General features: G+C 28.7%; 3 protein-coding genes and 1 non-coding gene across 15 annotated transcripts; 2 read left to right on the top strand and 2 right to left on the bottom strand.

Moving 5' to 3' along the window:
- The first annotated feature begins 1,132 nt into the window (after positions 1-1,132).
- On the top strand, positions 1,133-13,599 carry LOC145189900 (uncharacterized). 6 transcript variants are annotated; one of them, XM_090090680.1, is made up of 13 exons: positions 1,471-1,506; positions 2,232-2,324; positions 3,139-3,309; positions 3,467-3,530; positions 4,011-4,081; positions 4,270-4,368; positions 5,253-5,466; positions 5,629-5,757; positions 6,010-6,427; positions 8,774-9,320; positions 9,750-9,885; positions 12,957-13,075; positions 13,234-13,599. In XM_090090680.1, exons 6-13 carry the CDS (start codon positions 4,297-4,299, stop codon positions 13,366-13,368), a joined length of 1,770 nt encoding a protein of 589 aa, XP_089946806.1. In that variant the 5' UTR covers positions 1,471-1,506; positions 2,232-2,324; positions 3,139-3,309; positions 3,467-3,530; positions 4,011-4,081; positions 4,270-4,296; the 3' UTR covers positions 13,369-13,599. The 6 variants fall into 6 exon arrangements, with proteins under 6 accessions (XP_089946802.1, XP_089946803.1, XP_089946801.1 ...); XM_090090676.1 differs by lacking the exons at positions 1,471-1,506; positions 2,232-2,324 and adding an exon at positions 1,133-1,386; XM_090090677.1 differs by lacking the exons at positions 1,471-1,506; positions 2,232-2,324 and adding an exon at positions 1,154-1,386 and having other exon boundaries at positions 5,692-5,757.
- A 132-nt stretch (positions 13,600-13,731) lies between these two features.
- On the top strand, positions 13,732-17,741 carry LOC149886802 (uncharacterized). Of its 7 annotated transcripts, none has more exons than XR_016453414.1 (6): positions 13,732-13,942; positions 14,031-14,160; positions 14,789-14,887; positions 15,022-15,062; positions 15,350-15,677; positions 17,511-17,741. XR_016453414.1 is itself a non-coding variant. In XM_090090681.1 (6 exons), exons 1-6 carry the CDS (start codon positions 13,861-13,863, stop codon positions 17,642-17,644), a joined length of 633 nt encoding a protein of 210 aa, XP_089946807.1. In that variant the 5' UTR covers positions 13,732-13,860; the 3' UTR covers positions 17,645-17,741. The 7 variants fall into 7 exon arrangements, 4 of the variants coding, with proteins under 4 accessions (XP_089946807.1, XP_089946808.1, XP_089946810.1 ...); XR_016453413.1 differs by having other exon boundaries at positions 14,984-15,062; XM_090090681.1 differs by having other exon boundaries at positions 14,984-15,062; positions 15,569-15,677.
- A 2,969-nt stretch (positions 17,742-20,710) lies between these two features.
- Positions 20,711-20,783, bottom strand: Trnaa-agc (transfer RNA alanine (anticodon AGC)). The gene has a single exon. It is a non-coding gene; the product is annotated as a tRNA-Ala (tRNA).
- Positions 20,784-21,801: 1,018 nt separating this feature from the next.
- Positions 21,802-23,185, bottom strand: LOC149886800 (substance-K receptor-like). The gene is made up of 2 exons (XM_090090890.1): positions 22,995-23,185; positions 21,802-22,847 (listed from the first exon to the last, which is right to left on the bottom strand). Exon 2 carries the CDS (start codon positions 22,838-22,840, stop codon positions 21,887-21,889), a length of 954 nt encoding a protein of 317 aa, XP_089947016.1. The 5' UTR covers positions 22,841-22,847; positions 22,995-23,185; the 3' UTR covers positions 21,802-21,886.
- Between the last annotated feature and the right edge of the window lie 803 nt (positions 23,186-23,988).

Here is a 23,988-nt window from a genome sequence, read left to right as displayed (position 1 = left end):
TTGAACTCATGGAAATTTGTAATCAGAACATAGTAAAAAAAAAAGAATAGTTTGTTCCAAATACACAGGTAAAAGTCTTTAGCAAGTCATTGTAATGTTTTAATATTAGAGATTACCTTGTAAAAAGTCCAGGTATTACTCATTTGCCTTTTTTCTTTGAGTAAATATATACTTAAAGCAACGTTTATTCTAATGTGTTTCAATAAGTAAGCTAACGAATTGCGGCTTGTATTTATCAATCTAATTTCAGTTCACGTAAACTCACCAAGTTCAATTCATAAGCAAAACATTTTTTTCCAACAACTTAGCCCAGCCATTTTCCGGATAAAAATGGACTTTTAATTTCCCCCTCAAAAATGTGATATCCGGTCGTATCTTTAGTAGGTAATCGTAAATTAAAACAAAATTTTTCTGCAAAGTCAAGTTTCTGAAATGAATCTGATTGGTAGCAGAAAACCTCCAAATTATTATTTACATAATTTCTTACATTATCATTATTTACATAAGTTTCATAGACGTTTTACTTTTAAATATTTATAAAAACAACATAACAAAAGAAGCTCGTCTCAAAAAAAAGTATATCCTGGGGGAAATGAGTAGACCTCTACTTGGCCTCTACTGATTACATTATCTGTGATAGGTTAAAGGCTTCATCTATCTCTAAATTTATTGACTATTTAAGTTATTACCTCTATTAAAACCAAAAATAGCTGGCTCATTATCTCTTGTAAGACAAATTACTTATTACCCTGAATCGTTCAAGTATTTAGATAAAACGATTCATATTTTGAAAATAATTGACATGGGAGATAAAGTTTACGAAAATAATTGATATGAGTCTTCAAGTTTTCTCCTTAGTTTTATGATTGTAGCAGAAGAATTCTTTTTTTTTTTGTTAATTTCTCTGAGTTATTGTTAATTCTTAACATTCAGATCCACTCTCCAGTTCACTGCACAATGTCAATCCAGTGATCCACTCTCCAGTTAACTGCACAATATCACTCAGGTGGTAATTGAGCTTATATTTTAGACAATTTTTCTTAATTATAAAAAGTCAAGAGAATCGGATTATTATTATTGATTGCAATAAATTTTCATAAAATTTTAATTATGCAAAATGAAATAACATAACGAAAACCGCTGCAACGAGGTAGTTTGGGATTGGATGGAGTTTATCTTTTTTTAAAACAATCCAGCGAAATAAGAAAACAGAGCAAAAAGATGGCATGCCCAATAAGTTGGGAAAAATCATCTACGAATTTTGTAATGATATGGTTTTCTATATTCATCGTAAATTTAAAATGCCAATCATTCCTAGATGTAGAGGAAATTTCAAGAATGAAATACGGAGTAATAATATCTAATGACCCTGTATTATTTCATGAGGTATATATGTTTTGTAATTACTTGCATATAAATACATGCATGAATTTAAAGTGAACCTCATGTTATGAAAGTTATTGTTTTTAGAACTAACACCTGCAACCAAATCTTCTCCAAGTTTTGGTAAAGTTGTAAATCAAAATATTTTGTTCTATGCTTAGATTCAACAGGTTATATTCCTCTTGTAACAAAACTCCATATGTAATCTTATTTCAACACTGGTTGACCTTCATCACACAATTTCACTTTTTTAAATATAGATCTTTTTGATAGTTAGCATCTCAAATATATATAGCTCCTGATCAAATTAATAGTCCTACTTTAAATATTTAGTAATTTTTTTTCATTTTAGGTGAATTAAATTTGTTAAATAAGAATAATCAGTTATTAGTAATATAACGATAACTTGTTATATTATCAATTAGCAATGTTAATTAGGAATATAAAGTTTTTTTTCTTTTAAAGGAATGTATTTGTTGATCTCTTTTAAATGTCTATTTTTGCATGGGCTTTTTTGGTTCAATATTAGGAAACTAGTTGTATAATTGAGGTAGCAGCAGTCTCATAAGAGTTTATATGTAGTGGTCTTGTTTTATATTTCCTTTCAAAATGTAGAGCCACTGCAGTCCATATAGTCACTTATAACAGACCAAAATAATAGTTTTGGAGAGAATTTATGATTTTTATGACATTTCTTATTTTTCTGTCAAGTTGGGTTTCTGCTTTTGTAAACCTAAAATAAGTTTGATTCCTATTCTATATAACCTTTTTTCAACATTAATCTTAACAATGTTAATCCCCACCTAATTTATTTATTTGTAATTGTAGAATTGATTTTAAATCTGTAGTCTTTCATCTCTGGAAGTTATAATTTTTCTATCAACATTTTTACTGCTACTGTGCACCAATTTGAAAATGCTATGACACTACACTAGTGATAGGTTTGACTTATTATTATAACATTAGTCTTTTTTTTTTTTTTAATTATTTTTTTTTTATTATTATATTCATCAATTTATCATCATAAGTATTTTATCTTAATTTTTAAAAACATACTTGCAACAACAGATAACCACAAATAAATGCAATAAATGCAGAAAATGATCTGGGGTGGGCTAATAATTGCTTTTAAGTGAGTTAATTTTGCAGATCAAGATTTCCAATTTTTGTTTATAGTTAATGTAACAATATAGTTGCTCTCAAAGGAATTCTCAAAAAAAGTTTCAAGAAAGGCATTACATTTGAATAGAATTTTAAAGTTTAAATTTTTTTTAAAAGTTTAAAAAAAAATTTAAACTTTGAAATTTTATTCAAATGTTATGTCTTTCTTGAAACTTTTATGTTTAAAGAAAGGCATAATAATAACTTTTAAGTTTAAAGAAAGGCGTAATAAACTTTTAAGTTTAAAGAAAGGCGTAATATTTAACTGTGACAATATGAAGATGATAATCATATGTGATTGATCCAATTTTTATTCATAATTAATGTTAAAATGTGCAGTTCTTAAAGAAAGCTCTAAAGTTCTTTAAAAACAACTTTTAAAAAGATTTAAACTTATTTAAAAATGTTTTTAAGTTTAAAGAAGAGAAGAGTATAATAGTTAACTGTGACAAGTAAATGATAATGATAATGAAGATTATGTAATTGTCTCATTAAAAAACATAATGTTATTGTCTTAAAGTGATTAATATCAAAATTTTATCTTTTGTTTCTAATTCTTAAATAATTAATTTTTTCATTAAATGTATACTTTAGAAAGTTGGTGAAAATGAGTTGATTGTTTCCTCAAAACATGGGCAACAGTATATATGCTCTCTCCCAGATATCCAGTTAAATTTTGGTGATGAGCAAAAGAGTCCAAATGCTCAATTTAATTTGGTGACCAAGATATTAGATGAAGCTTTTAATGGATCTTGTCTTGTTCATGTAAGTTGTTGTTAACAAGATATAACGTATCATGGGCTGAAAAGAGTATTACAAAAAAATACATTGTGTTTTTTAACATTTTTTGGTTTGGATTTTTAGTTTACTAGATGGTCATGCTATGTAAAAAAAGATGCTAGAAGTTTTTAAAATTTTTTAGCACAAAGGTTGGTGGTCATATAAAGTTTGTCACAAAGATAAAGTAGAACAGTTCCATGTGACTAGTAAGAAAGTAGTATTTATCTGTAATAAATTGTTTTATAATAATTGTTAATATAGAAAATTTCCTCTAACTTGCCTATCAATTTTTTTGCAGCCAAAATTTGAATTTTACACATTTTTTATGTGCAACTTTTAAGTGAAAAACTTTTATAGATGTTCACAATCAACTGTTGCAATGTTTTTTAACATTCTATAATGTCTTATCATTTTTATTTGTACTGTTGAAATGATTAAGTGGATGAATGCTTAAATATCATAAGTAAGACTTTTCAAGTGACTGGCCTGCTTAGTTATTAAAACTAACAAATGTAAAAAGCTCTATATTTAATTTTAGTATATGTGAAAATGTAAATTAGTATTTTATTAAAACTAAATTTGATTAACTATTGATTTATGGTAATATATTTTTTTACAAAAAATATCAAGGGTCAAAAACAAAATTTTACCTTAACTTTAAACTCTTTAAAGTTTGTTTTTCGTAGGTGGAGCAAAAATAAGTGCTGTAACGTTGCTAGGAGTTTATGAATCAGAAGATCATTGGAATGTATCAATAGTGAGTGATTATATTCAATTAAACATTAACAATACTTTGATTGGTCATGAAAAAATAAATCTTGTCATCATGGTCATGGTAAAAAAATGTAAAATTGTTCTTGTCTTTTTTTTTATGAAAAAAGATTTTTTAGAGTTTTTATAGTATTCGATGCAATTTAACATGATAGTATTTTGATTTGTTTCAAGAATGAATCAGAAATTAAGAGTGGGCGAATGCATAATCAAAAGTATACTAATGGAGCAGTTTGTGACCTAACAATGAAACCTCGAAGTACTCAAGTAAAGGTAATTTTGATTTTAAAAGAGTCTTTTTTTTTTTTTTTTTTTTTTCAAGGTAAAATTAAGCTCTAATTAATCTGATTGTTTTTAAAAAAGCTTACAAATGTACCTATAGATCTTTTTTAAAAGTAAACTGCACCTTTTTTATTTATTTGTAGAATTTGTTTCATTACAAAGGCTAAAAAATTTAATTTTCAAACTTGGTAAAATTCCTATTAATTGTCATTAACAAAAATTAAATTTAGACAGCTTAAAGTATTAGCTACAAGTTACATTAGCTACAAACTCAAATAGATGTAGGTGTTGTATGGTTCACTCTAACCTGTCACATTTTATGGTTTTCAATATTTCACATTTTTGGGGATTTATAAGCCATTTTATGAGTAAAAAGTTTTTGGGGTTAGTTGGCACAATAATCACGGGGCTAGTTGACAATATGTGCCAACTTACAACTTTTCGCATTAGCCGTAAATTCACTTAAGTTGTATAATATTACAGATCTTTAGACATGAGAAATTATAAAGAAAAGTAGAGAGCCCTGTAAATTCTAAAAATGTTACAAAAATGCTGTTGATGCTATTTTTATAGAAGAAAAGTCTATTAATCTATAAAGGTAAGGTAGTTAAGGTAGTTAAGCTAAAAACAATCTGTATTATGTCTCTGCACAAATAGTTTTCAGTAGGTGGACCTAAAGTGTTTTTCATTTTACTATAATTAAATTTTAGTTTTCCATTTTTGCAATAAGATATTCCGTCAGGTTTCCATGAGCATAATAGAACCTAAAAGGGTTTTACTTAACTAAAAAATATGTTATTCAAAGTTGAAGCTTTCAATTTTTTTTTTAAATTCATTTGAATCTGAAAAATACATAAAGATACATGTTGTTTTAGTATATATGTGGTGAAAACAATGGAATTGTACAAGTAGATGAACCAGAATCTTGTCAGTATATTGTAACAATAAGTAGCTTAAAGCTTTGTTCACATCCTTTGTTCAAAAAGCATGAGGAATATGAACACTTCAACATGGTTTGCTCTCCCAGTCTTGAACAAGAAGCATATGATAAATATGTCAGAAAAAAAAGTAAAAAAAAAAGCAGTGAAGGTAGTAAAAGTAAAAATTTATCTTTATTTAAATTTGGCATTAATGTTACTTACAACATCTTTATCTTTTCTTTTTTTTACAATTTCATTTTGTATTTATTGTCTGTAATTTTTACTATGGTGTATCTAAATGTAGTATTTTTTTGGTTTTTCGAATTTGAAGAAAAATTAGAAAAAGAAACAGATACTGTAGAAAATAAAAAACCAGACAAAAATATTTTTCAAGATCTTAAAGAAACAGCTAATGGACTCAGCATGTTGTTTGGCAGCCTCTTTGGAGATTTAACTGAAAGTATACTTTTATTTGTTAATTCCATGAGAAATAGTTCTAAGGGCAAAATCCACTACTATATTTTTGCTCGAATATATTTTACACTATATTTTTCCTCAAATCATCTCATTAAGTTAAAATTTTAATTCATTTTCTTTTTGAAGCTAAAAAAAGTTTTTTTCATTTTGTTTTTGTCTTTACTTTAATTGAAACTGTTAACAATATTTTATTTAGATTTTGTATCTTGAGGAATAAAGAAATATCTTTTTCTAGGTATGCAAAAAATGGCATCTTCTCCCTTAAAAATTGAAAACACTGCTGAATCTTCTGATAAGAAACAAGAAATTATCACACGCAATGAGGTCCTTGAAGATATTTCTGAAAATAAAAAGAGCAGTCAGTATGAAAAGTTGGGCTCAGCTAAGACACCATTGGAAGAAGCTGATTTAAAAGACGAGTTACCTCCTGAGGATACTGTAGAAAATAAACTCTACTCTCGCAAAGCTCAGCTGTCTATGGAGTATGCTCAACTAAAAAAGAGTGCTAAAGAAGAAATTCAGATGTCAAAGAAGATACTAGAAAAAGTGCAAAACCACCTAGATGAGTCAGAGACACCTGTTGAGAAATCAGAATGGGAAAAGGTTGTTGAGTTGTTGACAGACAACATTGGAAAGTTTGATAAACAAATGAGGTTAGTAGCGGAGACCAGTTTTTGTTTTTGAGTCTTATAAAGTTTTTGTAAATGTTTTTGAAAATGTAAAACTACAGTTTTACAAAGTACTTGGGAAACATGTCCAGGTTATAAATCTTTTTTTGTATGCTGAGCAGAGGCTACCTCAAAAAGAAAAAAAAGTGCGTTAACCAACCCTATGACAGGGCAAGTTGCCTAGATCCATGGGAAAGGTTGGCACACTCCATACACATAATTGAGGAATAAGTTTAAGTTCAAAGTTTTCAACCAGCCAAAAGAAAATTTCAGAAAGTTTTTCACAAAATCGTCTAAATACTATCTTTTCTTGATACATATTATTTTTATTTTAAGTTTATTTTACTAGTGGGAAAACTGTTTTTTATTCAATTTTTTCTTTTCTCTTAATTTTTTTAGAATATATTTTGTTCTCCTCTCCAGATTCCTGTTTTTCTTTAGAATTTTTCTTATTTGGTAAAAGTTTTCATATCTATCATATTGAGGTGCTTCTTTTTTTCTATCATTTCTTTTTTCTTATTGGTTTTTTGCTTCAGCTTTTTTTAATGGTCTCACATCTTTAGGAGATATAACTGCAGTTGGCAGATCTGCATTCTGAGCTACATCCTGCCTAGTTGTTGCTGTATTGTCAATGACTGGGCTGGTTCTAGATTTAGTCTGTTAGTCATGCATGATTTTTTTTGGAAATGTAGCTTTAAAATTGTTTGATGCATATGTTAGTAGAAATGTAGTGTTTACAATCCCTGGTATATCATGTATTGTCATAGTGGAACCAGGGTTATTTATTATCCTATGTTGTAAGCAGTGTTTACTATAGAAGGGGGCAAAAACAAAATTTGTTGTTTAGGCCTGAGGTAATCTTAATTATCTAGTAGTAATAACACTGGTCTTTTGAGCTTCTTGCATGATTAACAAAATGATGGACGAATTCCATGAACTAAACCTCCCTCATCCAGTCAGAATGCTATGCAGTATCTACAGCAACATTTAAAAAGCAGCCTCTTAACTTTAATTTTGGGAATATAAAAAATAAAGGAATAGAATTACCTGTTGGAGACTGCACTTGCAACATTCACTAAGTTGCCTCTCTTAGCAGCTGTAATGCATACTACTTGCTTAAAACCTTTACATACAACAATCCGATTTCAAATAATTAAGAATGGTTTGTAAGCTGTTGAAAATCTTTCCAATGTTCTTGGGATTAATGCTGGAATTCTAGCGTGGTTTGTCTCCAGTTTTCTACTGACAGTATCTGTTCCTCTTAAAATGAGTCAAATGGTGCTGAAATATTTGCTTTTAATCTAGTTTTTATTCAACTGTATCACATTTATTGAATTATCAAAGAGGGTGACACATTACTTTTTCAAGTAACTTTTTTATGCTTCTTTGTGTGTAATATGTTTTTTCAAACTGCTACAGTATTGATAATTTCATACATATTTATGTTTGGATCTTCAATAAAAATATGATGTAAATGTTCAATCATTTGTACTTTTTTTGCAGTTTTTGAATGTCAAATGTGTGGATCATCTTCAATTCTTTTGTAACATTTCGATTCTATAGTTCATCTATGAGCAGTTTAAATAAAGGATTAGATTACTTAAATGATTTTGCATGAATATCAGTTAGTGGAAGCCTTTCAAAACAAACAATTTGATGATTGAATTTTTTTCCATGTTAAAAATATTGCTGAAACAAAAAAAACAACTAAAAAACAGATACAAAACAAAGATAAAAAACAGATTGACAGATTAAGATAAAAATTTTTAGCATGTTGAGTAGATACTATTATATCAACTTTAAAAATAGGTGAAGTTAAAGCAGAAAAAGTTGATTTCCTTGGTCTTAATGGTTAGCTTGCTAATCTATTGCTTAAACTTTACACAGGGTAGAGTTTGAAAAATGGGTTGAAAGAGTATTGATTCTCTTTGTGCTGTTAGAAAGAAAAATGTATTATTAGAAATGATTTTACAAAATATTCATGTTAGGCAGAGTAAACCTCCTTTTCTGTATAATATACCTATATTTGTTATTTCTATTACTATATTTCTTATATACAATTGTACTTTAGTTTCGAAAAGTTCCATATTTGTATTAGAGAATTGTTATTCTCTAACCTGAAGTCATTTCTATAAAGATCTTATGCCAAAATTAAAATCTTTTCATATATAGTTTTGGTTGTTTTCTAAATTAAAATTTTTGAATGATCAAGAAGATTTTGCAAAGTTTCTTGAAAAAAAACTTTTTGTTTTTTTAATTTAATTAACAATTATGTTTTAATCTAGTTAACTTTTCTTGTGTGTTCAATAAGCCTAATGCAAAATATTATAGTGTGTTGGATCAACAAATGACTGAAATTGAACAAGTAGAAGCAGAAACAGAGAAGCATTTACATATTGTTGATGAGGAATTAAAAGATGAAAAAAAATTGCAAAACATTGCAAATGCATTGAAATCCACAAAAACAGTTAAAAAATCGTTGATAGACCATACTGCAGAAAAAATTTCAAAAGAAAAATCAAAAAATGTTAAAGCAAGTCAAAACAGTTTGGCTGCTTCACTTAAACAGTTGGATAAAATTTACAAGATCTTCCAAAAAGGTTTAAGTGATGCTCAAGAAAAAGCTCAACCGAAGGAACTTCATAAGTCAGATAAGACCAGCAGAAAAGTATTTGATCAGCTGCAAGAACAAGATTCTGAGAAATCTAAGACAAACTTAAATGAGCCTGTTACTGATTTCAATACAAAAGATACTCAGAATAAGGATTCAATTAAAACATCTGACGAAAGTTTGCCCAAAGTAGAGGGTAAAACTTATGGCAAAATATTGGAAAAAGACAAGTTAAAAGAAAATGATGAAGGAATGCTGGAGATCAAGGTTAGCTACATTTTTTTGTCATTACAAAACTTAAATGTTTTGTATAATTATTAAGTTTTGCATTTGCACAAACCCATTAGTTTTTTTTTTTTTTTTACATTAGAAACAAAATAATTTTGTGGGAAATATATTTTTGAGTGTTAGTAGCTATTTGCAATGCTGTTAGATAACATTCTGTTACTAGAATGAAAGAAAATTGGTTTTCTTTAACTATTTTCTTAGTATAAAAAGATTCTATAAAATTTTCATGTGAAAAAAAGGCATGTGATGAACTTTTAGTAAATTTAACAAAAGAGAAATAAATTGGGTTTCTTAGATTTAACTTCTTTGTGCTGGTCAACTTTTAGAAATTGTTCTTCTTTTGACATTTAAGATCAGAATAGAATTGGTACAACAAAGAGTTCAATCAGTTTAACTTTTTCTTTTTAGTTTGGTGTTCAATCTTTTGATGACCTACCAAATGATCTAGGTGATGATGATGAAACTTTTGGTGCGGAGAAAAGTGCAAATGACATAGAAGAAGCAGTAAAGAAGCAGCTGCAAGATGCTGGGTTTAAGATGAATGGTAGTTTAAATAATTCTTTTCATCTTCAATTTCTAGTTGAAGTTATAGATAAAAAAAAGCTCAAAAGTCTATGAGTTTTCAATGAAAAAAGATATAGGTGCAAAAAAGTTTTTAAAATATAATAATAAAAAAAAAGAAGATTAAAAAACTAAAACTTAAATTTTACTGCTTCTCTGAACAAAATACAAGTTTAATAAAATATTTAATTAAATTGTCTGACACAAAATTTTAAACTTCTTTTAGTAGTAGAGTAATTCCATATTAACTCAGCAAAATTTTTCATAATTTTTTAATTTTGTTGAAATTTGGTACATTTGAACTCAATAAGAAAATTCCTAGAGAAGTTTTAACACCCAAATCAAAGTGGAAAATCAAGATAAATAACTTTTAGAAATCCCATTTAAGGCTGGTTTACACAGTAACTAAAAAAATATAATAAAATCTATACTTAAGGAAGTAAGGCATGCTATCAAAAAAGGATGTAAGAAAGCTTAAATGTATTTAAATCAATATATTTCTGAAAAATTAAGACTGTAAAGATTACATATTAATAGAGAAAAAACAAAAAAAAATTAAGTTTTAAAGAAAATTCTGACTTTCTTTTCGATGCCTCCCATAAGTTTCTGGACAGAGTGATTTTTGTAAGTTTTAGCAGCATAATCCCATTTTTTCTTCAAATCTGTAGCTGATTTTACTGTTTTTCCCACTTAATTTCAATTTCTTTTTTATGATGGCCCAATATTTTTCAATAGGACGTAATTCAGGGCAGTTTGGAGGATTCATCTTTTTCGGAACCAACATCACTATATTATCATTGTAAAACTTTTGAGCATCTTTTGAGTAATGTATTGTGGCTAAATCAGGCCAAAACAATACTGAAGTACTTCTATGAGCTTTAATTAGTCATTTTATACGAGAAAGACAACATTTCATGTATTCCAAAGATTTCATTGTGCCCAAACAAACATGAATTGGCGATTTTTTGCCGCAAGAGCAAAGTGCCTGCCAAATCATCAATTTTTTGGAAAATTTATCAGTCATTACATACTTGTATTTATCACTCACATTTCCTCTTATTTTAGAAGCATAGTAGCACTGCCCAGGAATTTGTTTAAAATCCATTTTAACATAAGTTTTGTCATCCATCAAAATGCATCCATTATGTTTTGTTAAGAAGTTGTCATACAACTTTCGAGCTTGACTCTTTGCGGTTGTATTTTGTTTATTGTTTCGATTTGGCATTTTAACTACTTTAAAACTTTGATATCCAAGTCTCTGTCGCCATTTGTGTACAAAAAAATTGGAAACCTTCAGTTTTTTCGCTCGATATCCATCAGACCAATCAGGATGTTCTTCCAATGAAGTCTCCAACCATTCGAGAGCTCTAGGATTTGCTGTGCGTTTTTTTCGACCACTTCCTTGTTTTCTCTGAATAGTTTTCTGTTCTGTAAACCGTTTAAGAACAGTATCTACAGTTCTTCTTGATATTTTTAATGATTTCGCCAACTTTCTATTTGATAAAGTTGGATTTTTTAAGTGTTTGTCCACAATAAAAAATCTTTGTTTAGTTTGCTCGGTTGACATTTTGAAACTAAATAATATTTTAAATTTTTTTATTCTACCAAAATGTTTTATTATACAAACACTACCACACACAAAAAAATAATTTTAAAAAACGACTGTTAACTAGCTTTACCACACCACAAAAGGTGGGCAGATTTTGCCGATAGCATGTCTTATTCAACGTTTAGTAACAGCACTTTTTAACAGATTCATTTACATTTGAAATAAAAATTAATTAGAAAAAATAAAAAATTTTTTGAAAATTTTTATCTTTAAGTACAAGAATATTTAAATATTATTTTTACAATTCATTCAAATAATATTGTTCAAACCATAAAATCTTTTTGTTATTAAATGAAATGCTATTACTTTAATTGTATGTTAATTTCTGCAGTGGTGCTTGTTGGTGTTATGATGACAGGAATGTGATTTATAGGTGTAATATACTTATTACTAAACTGTAACTGATTAAAAGATTATGCAGGGCCATGAGGGGCCACAAGAATAAAATTTATTGGTATTCATTCACATTTTTGACTACCAATCTTTTGCTTATGATTTCAAATATCAAATCATCTGTTTCAGCTTTAACCTTTTGCATGCTTAGGTTTTTACAAATTTTTTATATTTTTGTATCAGTCAGCACAACCATCTGAAAAATAGCCAATTTTCTTTTTCTGTGGTTTTTCAGTTTTGATAAAATTTGAAATAACATTTTGCACTTCATGGACCAATATCATGCTTCAAGTCATCAGAAATAATGCAAAGTGACTAGTGAGTTAATACAGTGAAAACTCTGTATCACATTTTGGACTACAAAACTATAATTTTCCGCACAGTCATCTACAACCACTGGTGTTTAGGTTTCAATTATAAATAAACATGTGGAATAATAATTTTACTATATGTTTAATATTTCTTAAAGTATGATAACATCATCATAGTTTTTTTAAGGTATCTTTTTAAAGCTACTTTAGGAAAAAAAGTTATAAAGATCTCTTTACATTTTTGCCTCTTGAGAAAGCAGTAAATAATAATAATAATAATAATAATAATAATAATAATAATAATAATAATAATAATAATAATAATAATAATAATAATAATAATAATAATAATAATAATAATAATAATAATAATAATAATAATAATAATAAGATATAAAACTTAATTGCTTAGCCAAGAATATGTTTTGCATATCACCTAACAACTTACTTGAAGGTTTCTAAATTAATGGTTAGGTTTTTATATGCAAAACATATTCCCTAAGAAAAACTAATTCTAAATACGTAATTTGATTTTGTGTAAACCGGCCTTAAATAGAATATTTAAATGTTGAATATCTTGAGAACTACTTTAAATTGGTTCTCCTAATTTCTCCAGGAAAATTTTTCCACCGAGTTTTTAAACTGTACCAGATTTCAATAAAACCAAAAATATATGATTAAACCTTGTTATTTACTTGACATGGAATTGCTCAGTATTCAAGTAGGTTTTTTTTTTCTTAGATAATATCAAAATAAAAATAATAACTTCGAAAGAAAAGTTTGATAAATATACTGCCAACTCAAAAGTCCTGTCTACGAGTACTTCTTTGGACTTCAAAGATTTACTAATGGGCCTTCTGGTAATATAGTTTTTAAAGTTATTTACATATATCAAGTTCTTTATCTGGCTTTGTTATTTCTCTGGTGATTACAAATTTTGATCCGAATCGGGAATATAAATATATTATAAATATAAATATATAACGTTTTGATTTCAATCATTTTTTACTTTTCATAGGGAAATAATAAAGAAAAGGAAAGTGAAGAAAATCGTTACAATACTCTTCAGAATAACTACGATACTATTTGGGACCTAAAAGAAGAAGAAGAAAATGAAGAAGAAAAAAAAGATTTAAGAAATGCCTTTAATTGAAGTTTTATATATTTTTTTTCTCTTTTAAACCAATCGTTTAGCAATCCATCTTTTCTTTATTCTTTTAATTTTCTCTAGCTAACTTAAGGTTTTTGATGTTTGTTTCTAAACGGAGTAAAAAATGTTAAACGGAGTATTATGTTAAGGAAATTTGTGTATAGAAAAATTTATAAAAATGATATTTATTTATGAGACAAAAATGAGATAGTACAAAAGTTTTTTCACAGTTCAGCTGAAATTGTTATTTTTAAAGTTCCTCCACTTCAATCTTTTAATTCTTTATGAATATAAGTGTCTATAAAACTCGTTTCTCGGTTAATAAATAATCGTTTTAAACTTCGTTTCATTAAAAAGTGTAGGTTGTTTGCGTCACTTAGTTACAGTTTGATAGATTTGTTTCTACATACTAATAGTTTCATAGATTAGTGTTCGTTTCCAACTTTTGACCGTGAATAAAGTTTTAGTACAGTTCTGCTCTTGATTTTACAAAGAATGCTTGTACCAGTTATCATAAACAAGTCTCTAGAAACAAGTGAGATAGAACCCATGTTAAAGAAGTTATTTAAAGTAAGAGGTTAGTTAGAAATATTTAGTGGATTTTTCCGGTTAGAAAAGTTTGTTATTTTTGTTGTGGCCTTAGATCCAATTTTTTTGAAATGTAGTTGCCGAGGGAACAGTAAAGAATTCTATTATTTTCCCCAAAAATTCCGTTGCTTTCTTAATCCAATCAATAGAAGAGCTGACAACGTCCCAAGGCTTGAAAACTTCTTTTGATGCATATGTTATTGACAGGTGATGCGTTCTTTTTGATCACGTTTTTTTTAGGTTTTTGTGACTTTTATTGTGAGTAAATATTGAAAAATTTTATGGGGCATTTTTAGTGGACTGAACTAAGAATTCATTGATTAGTAGTTAGCTATTAATTTGACAGAAACTAATTGAATAATTAAACTAAACTGTTTCTTAATTTAATTGAACTTGTTAATGTTGTAGTTAATTATGGTGCGTGACAAAAAAAAAATAGATAAAAAGGAAAAACTTTTTCAGTTAAAGCTTTGAGAATCTGTAAATTTAAGACTTCTAAAACAAATCCGTTGACTGATTTTTATCTCAGGACACGGTGGTCGGAAGGTCCTTCAAAATTTGTAAAGCATTTAAAGAGTAGCAATAGTGTATTCTATATAATATATATTCATTGCTCATGTAAATAAATATGATATATTCATTTCGTTTTAAATTACATGTATGTATGGTATACACAAACACAATGTACACACAATGTAAAATAAAATGAAATCCGCTGTCGAAATATTCACTTCAGAAGATTATTTCTTATAAGTATAACGCCTCAAATTTTATGCATCGTGTAAGTATTGCCTACGCGCTTACTAGCACTTTATTTATAGGATTATATTTATAGGGTAAAAAGGTTTGTCCGTTTGCATCGCAATGCTTATGTATTTCTAACGACTATCTCTCCAATGGGCTTTCAGAGTGTTCTTATGGAAATTCAAAAAATGTGAGTGCTATATTTACCTTACAAAATAATTGCAACAAAAACTGCATTTGCTGTATTCACACTGTTCTCATGCAGTTTTCTTTAAAATAAATCTAGGTTTCTAAACGAAGACGTTATTTTTTTGCCCTGTACAGGATATGGCCAATGCTTTAACATCCTTGTTGAAGTTTCAAAGGTTAGTGATATGTTTTATTTGAAAATGTAAATTTGTTTACTTACGCACTTCCCTCATACATGATGGAAGAAATTTTAATTTGCTTTCCTCTTTCTTTATGCTTGTCCTCTGAACGGCTCCCTACTTTTAAGTGTATACTATTATTAATCGTATCTATATATTCTTACCATCTTTAAAGTTTTACTTCAAATATTTACTTATTACAAAATAGTGCATTTAATTACGCAGTATTTAAGTTAAATTTGTAGTAAATGAATGTTAGTAGATAAATGTCTTTAAATTTTCAGAGTGAATGGCTGATTTCTCGTGAACTGCTGAAAAGCATTGCTCCTTTCTGAATATTTATAGAGCGACTACTAAAAAACTTCTGATAAATTTTACTAACGATATTTGACGAAATACGAGTGCTCTTTCATTTTTCTAAAGAAATTTATAAATAAAAGAAATTCTTTCAAATGCTAAGAATTCATTTTATGATTTTTTGATACTATCACATTATTCGGTAGACATCGATGAACGAAAGAACTATTTATGCAAAAAAGCTCTCAGAGGGAGTGCTTTCTGAAAATATCATATGTGAAATTATAGAGAAAAATATAAAGATTTCTCAACATGGTAAGTGTTTTAGATCATTTAAAAATATTTATTTATTTATTTATTAATTTATTATTATTATTATTAGGGGAAAGGTGCCTATGATTGGTATAGTGCCTATGATGGCATACCAGTCATATTTCCAAAAATATTAGTTTTTGTGCAAAAGTGATTAGACCAACATGTGTATATTAGTAATTCATTAAACTTCTGGTAAAAATTCGTCCCTCAGTCATTAATAGTGCTTTTGTAATCAACGAACATAAATTTTCGCATTTGGTGTTGTAGTTTTAATGCCCTCGTATATTTAGGATTACGATTTTATTATACATCATACAGAAGTGAAATTTTCATGCATTTCATCTGCAGGCTTTGTACATTTATTAGAATACTTATTTTAATGCTATATGTAAAATAAGGTAGACACAGCTTGTTTTAATAAATATGGTGACTCTTTTTCTATGATGGCATACCGAGGAGTTGCCGATATAGGAAAGTCTGTAAAATAAATTGAAAAAAATGCCTGAAATAGATTTTAATGCGCATAAAAAGGTGATCAAGCGAAATACCAAAGATGAAATGCAAGAGCTTGAGAAACCAACACATTTGGAAATCAGATCTCCCCCATCCGAAGCTTTCATATGCATTGGATCTTCTGTTTCAACGAAAGGATAAGATCTAGTATATAAAAGTTGTGTCCGATGCCTTTAGCAACCCCTAAAATCGAATTGAAAAAGGCACGAAAACGTTGAAAAACTGGACTTCTGCATACCACACCGGATATCCAAGAATTAAAAGATAAGGCAAACGATAAAGATAACAAAGAATAGGAAATTTTTGTATTGTTATGAACTTTATTCGCTGTTTTGCACTAAAGAAGCATGGATTTGTTGTCAAAAATGCAGATTGTTTATGTGCAGGCATAAAGAGAAAGAGAAAAAAATTTACGTGAACTATGCTTATAGACCAAATATTTATTTTTGATTTTGTTTTTTTAATAAGTTGTGTTTCCATTAATAAAAAACAAAAAAAATTCTTGTTTGTCTGATTTCTTTAAAGTGTGCCATCATAAGAGCAGTTAGTTGCCTATGATGGCATACTTGTATTTTTTTTTTTAATGTTATATTCTTATAAAAAAGCAAAATAGTAAAAATTCTGAGGTTCATTATTATTCTGCATGCTAGAGGGAATACACCCATGTCAAAAATTATTTTTTAAGTTTTCAGGTAATGATTCAGAGAAATGTTAAAGTTAAGTTTGCTATCATAGGCACCTTTCCCCTATTATTATTATCATCATTATTATTATTATGATTATTATTATTATTATTATTATTATTATTATTATTATTATTATTATTATTATTATTATTATTATTATTATTATTATTATTATTATTATTATTATTATTATTATTATTATTTATTACTATTATTATTATTACTATTATTATTATTATTATTATTATTATTTATTACTATTATTATTATTACTATTATTATTGTATAAAATGTATTTTGATGTAAATATTCATATTTAACATGCAATTGTTTGAAACTTTTTTTCTATTAATTCCGAGAATGTTTTTTTTTAATACTCCAATAAAATTGGCGCCAATTTCGGATTGACATTTTTTTTTACTTATCTAGTGAGTTCAGACAGTTTATTAATTTGAATGGATTGTAATTAGTTTTGTAAGTTAGGAAATAACTTAAAGTCCTCCCTCTAAGTTTCCCTTTATGGTACCATGATGGTAGCATGATGGTAGCGTGGTGACGATTTTGTATAGTTTTTCGGTGTTAGTAGTTTTTAAAATTCACTTTTATAAAAGTTCAAACTTTGTTGATTTCATAGACGCAATGGTAGTACAGGACGGTTGCCAGACTCTAGCAAACTTGTCGATTGCATCCATTGAACAGTTAAAAGATTTCAGTCTATCAGCGGAAACGGCGAAAAAAATACGCGATTTTTTCCAATCAAAACAGTAGTCATTGCCTCAAAAGAACCTCAAACTGTTCGCAGAAATGTTTTGTTACGTATTATTAAATAAAAAGTAAACTATAACTTGTTATCGGTAACCATTTTGAAGCGAAATGTTTGTTCCTTTATAAGGAGCATTTTCATGCTTAGCCGGAGCCCCATGATAACTAGAAGCTATAGAACAAAATTGTCATAGTTAGCATATTTACCACTCTTTGCCCTATAAACTGCTCAATGAAGCTTCTCCTGATGGATTTTTTTGCGTAATTTTGTTTTCGTTTTAATTTTGAAAATGTCCTTTCTCCTATTAGAGAACTAATCTTAAGTGTGCAAAAAAATGTTTAAAACACGTTCATATTAGAGAAAATTGACGTATTGCAACTTTCTTTCACATCTGAATATATATAGTTCTTTAAACTTCAGATAATGTAGATTTACTGTTATCTAATCGCTATCCAATTCTTTGATAATGAAGAAACTCATAATATCAGATGTTATTCATCTATGAGGCCAATTTAGGTGCAAGTTTTAAAATTCTCACTCTCTAACCATTGCTCTTAAAAAACACAATAAAAAGAAAGAACCACGTTTAAAAATTTTAAACTATAACCTTTGGAAAAACATTTCCGTTCGCTTTTCATGTTCGAACAGGTTTGAACAGGTTTGGTAAATTTTTTAAAAATTTTGCTTAAGAGAATTTCACCTATAGGTGTGCATCAATCGTGCTAATAAAAAATTTCTTAAAAAAAAGTGCAATGGCAGAAAAAGAATAAAGTTATGACAGACTTTTATTTAAAAGTATCACCCAATATTTAAAAAAAGTAGCCTTGTGTAAGAACTTGCCCCAATCCTATGTACACGATTTTAGTCAATCTTTTTCATACTATGCTGAATTCCATTTAGATTTCTAGATCAGGCCAGAACACAATATTATCGTTTTTGTGAATCTCGTTAATGAACTTCTTTAATTTAACCAGACATTTGGAAATGTACACATTCTTTTCGACTGCTTTAACCTAAGTACAATATTAATAGAAAGACCTTGTTTTGTATTTATTGGTACCATTAGCTTTATTGCGATTGTATTTACACCACTGTCTTGCCACAAATTTGTTTAATGGAAATTCCAAAATAATTTCGCAGGCGTATTGATTATGATTCGATTTTTGATCTTAAAAAATTAATAGACGCTCACAGAAAGCGTTTAATTCATTAAACAAGTAATTTATACAAATTAAGTAATTACAAATAGTCACAAATTGAATACCTAATACTTGGTTGACATCCTTTTGCTTTTTTTTTAATGCAAGAACCCTTCGAGGCATGCCAGTGTGAGTTGACGAACATCATCATCAGGGATTTCTTCCCATTTTTGACGCAAATATCCTAAAAGTTCGGCCTTAGAATGTGGTTTCCTGTTCTTTTTTCGGAGGTTTCGGTTTGATATACCCCAAAGGTGTTCAATAAGGTTCATATCTGGGGAGTACCTTAGCCATGGAAGTTTATTGATCCCATTTTGTCTAAACCAATCTTGCGTTGCTTGAGTAGTATGACATGGAGCTCCATCTTCCATAAATAGAGTCAACTTTACTTATTCTATCACTTGAATATATTTGAAGGAGCCCTTTCTGTAATGTAGAAATATATTTGGCTGAATTTATGTTTCCTTTACACTCAACAAGCTATGAGCGACCATCACAACAAGTTGCACCCCATATTATTTCTAAAAAATCTCCATGTTTCACCGTTGGCTGCAGTCTTTTTAAATCAAACTCTTGACTACAGAGTCTCCATACCCATACTCTTCCACTAAATAAAATAATGCGAATCTTTAGATTAGAGAAAATGGCAGTGTTCGAAAAGGTCACAAGTCTCTCCACCATCTCATGAGCCCAATCATTTCTGCGCTTGATATTAGTTAGGCGGAGAAGAGTTCCTTCTCGCAACTCTACCATAGCAGCTAAGGTTGTTATTATTCTTTGACTGACATCAGCTTGGGCTGCTAAGTTAGAGGCCCCGGAACGTGGATCCTATTTCAACCTTTCTTTTGATAAGGTTCTTTAAGAGGGCCCAGGCCGCAAGGTTCTTTAAGAGGGCCCAGGGCGACCCGGATGAGGTTTTAAGCACTCCGTGCAATCTCTAGTAAATTGTACAAGCACTCTGACAGCAGAAAGGGGGCATTGAACAATTTTCAGATATTGCGTTGACTAAGATCACCTTCATGTTGACCCACGATGAGCCCTCGCTGAAATTCGGATAGGTCTAATACTCCTTTAATTCAATTTTAGTCAAATAATCTAAATTAATTTAATAATATTATTACCTGTAAATAATATTAATCATGAATTAAAAGTAAAAAATATCATTTATCTTGGTGTCTATTAATATCTGTCATGCCTGTGACATGCCTGTGTCATGTGCCTGTGTCATGTTTCTATGTGTAATGGTAAGTGTTCTTTAAATGCCCTTAAAAAATTGATTTTTACTTAAAGTTCTATAAAATCATAAAATACTGGCAAGCCAGGATTATCTTATACAAATGTAAAATATAGTCTTTTTTTATTTTATTAAAAAGGCCAATGAAAACCATAAGATTTGATGAAATTCTTTAAAGTCGAAAAGAGTAGAGAAAATATGATTATATGGCCTATAGAATCCACTTTAGAATCCAAAGGTAACCAAAATTCAATTTCGGCAAACATAGACTTTTGTCCCTTTTGAAAAAACACTCTTCAATTTAGAACTCATCATTGCTGTTTCGAATATTAATAACCATCTATGATAATATGTTTCAGTTATTGAGAAGTGTGTAAAAAGTCTACATAAAATTTTAAAGTTCATTAGGTTTAGCTCATTTAATCATTAAAACAAATTGTGTATTTTGTATATTTTGCATGATTTATGTCAAAAAACAAAACAACAAAAAAAAATGCTCATAAAAAACACCAACGTTATAAAAATCCTGTGCTTTACCTAAATACCACAAACAAGTTTCCTAAAAAAACCTAGAAAAATTAAAACTGCTTTTAAAGAAAAAGATCGACGTAATAAAAGGAGTTGCATTAAAAAAGTTGTGGAGAACCGGGGTATCGATCCCCGTACCTCTCGCATGCTAAGCGAGCGCTCTACCATTTGAGCTAGTTCCCCTATGGCACTTTAGGAATATTATTTTAATATATTTTCCTACTATTAGAACTTTATTTAAAAAGTACAATCTGCAGCTAGTTTTCATAAAATAAATATTTTTGTGTAAACTAGCTGTATATTGTACTTTTTCAGAGCGTGTTCACTGAGTAAGTTTCATGAGGCTAATAAAACATTAAAAACTTTCAAAATTTTACTCAAAGTTGGCTGTTGAACAGAAATTCTTTTTTTTTCAAAATAAAATTAGATTTTGAAAGAAAATAAATCGACGGCTAAGGAGATATGTTGGTAGAGATTTTGGAGATATGTTGGTTGGTAGATATGTTAATGTTTTTAAATATACTAATAACCAAGATACGCAGCCTTAAAATTATGTAAATATTTCAACATGTAATAACATGCATCACCAGCATCTGTCAGAGAACTGTTTGAGGAATATCGAGCTGGGGAAAATAATAAGGATTAGATTAAAAAGAAAAATACTCTGCTGACACGGAGAAAAAGGGAAACTTCAGAGCTATTGCTATTTCACTCTTTAAAGGCGCAGTAAATTGTCTTCAGTCTCTCTTCAAAAATGTACTTTTTGGTATTTTTGTAAAATATCCTGAAGATTTCTTTTATGAAAATCTTAGAAAGATTATTAAAAGAGTTAAATACCACTGCACAAGGGAAAGAGTTCCTCCAATTATTCAAAGGGATTAGGTAACTGTTTTTACATTCCAACATGCACCCCTTTTACCCATCTACCTTCCTTTGCACTTCTAAGAGTTCACGCTTTTCTTCTTTTTTTAGATCGATAATCAACGACCAGTGCAAACCCGAAACTAAAACATTTTTTTACTTTTTTATTTATTCACCAGTTAAATGTTCAATGATTGTTAATTGGAATCCATTAATAACAACAATAGTTATATAAATAGTAATAATAACAACAACAACAACAACAACAACAACAACAACAACAACAACAACAACAACAACAACAACAACAACAACAACAACAACAATAATAATAACAAAAATTGTTTAGCTTTTTAGCTTTTTTAGTTTTTTATTTGCATTCTTGCTGTTTACTCCTTGCATGGAATCTTCAATTCAGAATATCTTTAAAAGGTAGTGAATGTCAACGAGGCAACATTGGCTTCTTGTTTTTTAAAAAGAAATTTCTTTATTTCTGCTTTTACATCGTGGCTTAAACAAACATACATGACGGGATTAAGCATGTAGTTTATGAGCGCTACAATCCATGCGGCCATCAAGTACTTGAAGTTAAAATCTCGCGTAAAAAGAAAATAGATTGAAAAAACGAAGCAAGGCGACCAACAAATTGAATAAGTTAATACCAATCCAATCGTCATTCTGATTAACCTGCACTCTTTTCTATGGTTGAGGTGATGATGATTTAATTGATCTCCAGTTAAATTACTAATTAACCGAAGCTGATTTCTAGCATCTACAAATATTAAAATATTGGACAAGCTTAAAATTAAAAATCCGACAGATATAAGACACAGGTGGCAAGCATGTATTAAAATTTTAAAAACTTCAGAAGACATTTTCACGTACTCAGTAACTAGTTCAAATGCTATAATATCTAGGGCAGCAAGAAGCCACCATACTGATATTAGACAATAGACATGGTTATTTCGAAACTTATCAGCATAAACAAACGGTTTCTTCACTGCTATTAACCTATCTAAAGTAAGTAGCATTAAGTTTGAGACCGATATTGGCGTAAAAGTTGCAATCAAAATAAACCAATGTCTGTGCGTATCAAAAAAGTTGTCGATGTCTGTTTCGTTATAACTCTTGTCAACCATGGTTGCTATAACCAAACAAGCTGTTGTCAAAGAAACGCATGTATCAGATAAAACCATGTTCAGCAAGAACTTATTTGACTTTCGTTTTAAAATAGTCTTTGCATTATTTATAAGAAATAAAACAAGAGCAAAGTTGAGTAGAAAACTCACGAAAGATACCACAAGAAGAATGGATCTTAGAACAGTATCTATGCGACTCTGTAAAAATATTGTTCCGTTCCAATTTCCATTGCTGGTCATATTAAATCTATAACAAACAACCATAAAAAACTTCAACATCAAAAAACTTTTCCTTGCTTATTCTATTTACAATTCAGTTTGAAAACTTCTTGAAGAAGCAGCTTTTCTTTTATTTACTAACAAGTATGTGACTTAACTTGATGAACACGCTTACCAAACAAAAGCGGCTGGTTATTGAGAGTGCGAAGCTCAAAAACCAAGGTTTTTGTTTCTTATTTTTTCAAAAACGTAAAAGCAAAGATTTATCTAGAAATAGTAAACGCTCTTTGATACCAACTTAGTGATATTTCAAGTTGACTTAAAAGAAAAAAACAAAAACAAGATAACAAAAAAAACAAAGCACAAAAAAAACTGACAACAAAAAAAGTGAAACAATATCGTAAATGAAAGTGACGTCATATACATAATTAGATTCTTATGAAGAGCTTTACTTGTCAGAACTATGACGTCATAGAGGTGCAGAAGTAAATTATTTCTATTATTTACTTTATTGTAAAAGCATAATAATATTCAATTTATTATTTGACTGCAACCAACTGCATTTAGGTTTTCGTTAAAGTTGCAATAAACTTTTGAGCCATTACAATTTTTTTTGCGCAATCGTTTATTCCGATCTTACCGTCAATATAAAAAGATCAATATTTAAGATTCTTTATTCACGAAAATTAATCCATGCGTATAATTTTAAATTTACTCTTCCGCAGAAATAGATATACCAACAATAGTCGTTTATGCAACAAAAAACGTAAAAATCTTCCTAAAAAAAGGCATATCAACATGAAACCTATTTCAGTTGGTTGATTGGTTATCAGGGTTCAGTATACTGGTTGATTGGTATCAGGGTTCAGTATATTGGTTGATTGGTATCAGGGTTCAGTATATTGGTTGATTGGTATCAGGATTTTTTAGCATCACATCGTAAACATTTCAACCCAGCTTCATATTATTTGGAATTCGTTTTGAAGACGAAAAAAAAAAAAGTTATAACGATAAAAAGAGGATTTTTTTTGAACTCGATGGAAAAAATGACCTTCTCATTCAAATCAATCTTCCATCTGAAACTTATATTTGGTAAATAATAGCTTCAACAGTAGCGTAAGCACATTCTTTTTTTACGGTTTATAAAGAAATCCCTTGGTATTGAGGCA

The sequence above is a fragment of the Hydra viridissima genome, unplaced genomic scaffold (assembly GCF_058129835.1).
Source record: "Hydra viridissima isolate aposymbiotic clone 2 unplaced genomic scaffold, HvirCarnegie_v1 scaffold_6, whole genome shotgun sequence".
Classification (NCBI taxonomy): domain Eukaryota; kingdom Metazoa; phylum Cnidaria; class Hydrozoa; order Anthoathecata; family Hydridae; genus Hydra; species Hydra viridissima.
This window is presented reverse-complemented; position numbering and strand designations above follow the sequence as displayed.

What these genes read in the sequence shown, in the direction of transcription:
- LOC145189900 (XM_090090675.1), top strand. Translation starts at nt 1,222, where the DNA reads ATGGCATGCCCAATAAGTTGGGAAAAATCATCTACGAATTTTGTAATG. An exon ending in AAGTTTGATAAACAAATGAG is followed by an intron (nt 6,428 to 8,773) that starts GTTAGTAGCGGA and finishes AAAATATTATAG; the next exon opens with TGTGTTGGATCAACAAATGA. An exon ending in AAGGAATGCTGGAGATCAAG is followed by an intron (nt 9,321 to 9,749) that starts GTTAGCTACATT and finishes TTTTCTTTTTAG; the next exon opens with TTTGGTGTTCAATCTTTTGA.
- LOC149886802 (XM_090090681.1), top strand. Translation starts at nt 13,861, where the DNA reads ATGCTTGTACCAGTTATCATAAACAAGTCTCTAGAAACAAGTGAGATA. An exon ending in GAAGTTATTTAAAGTAAGAG is followed by an intron (nt 13,943 to 14,030) that starts GTTAGTTAGAAA and finishes TTTGAAATGTAG; the next exon opens with TTGCCGAGGGAACAGTAAAG. An exon ending in CTTATGGAAATTCAAAAAAT is followed by an intron (nt 14,888 to 14,983) that starts GTGAGTGCTATA and finishes AAATAAATCTAG; the next exon opens with GTTTCTAAACGAAGACGTTA.
- LOC149886800 (XM_090090890.1), bottom strand. Translation starts at nt 22,840, where the DNA reads ATGACCAGCAATGGAAATTGGAACGGAACAATATTTTTACAGAGTCGC.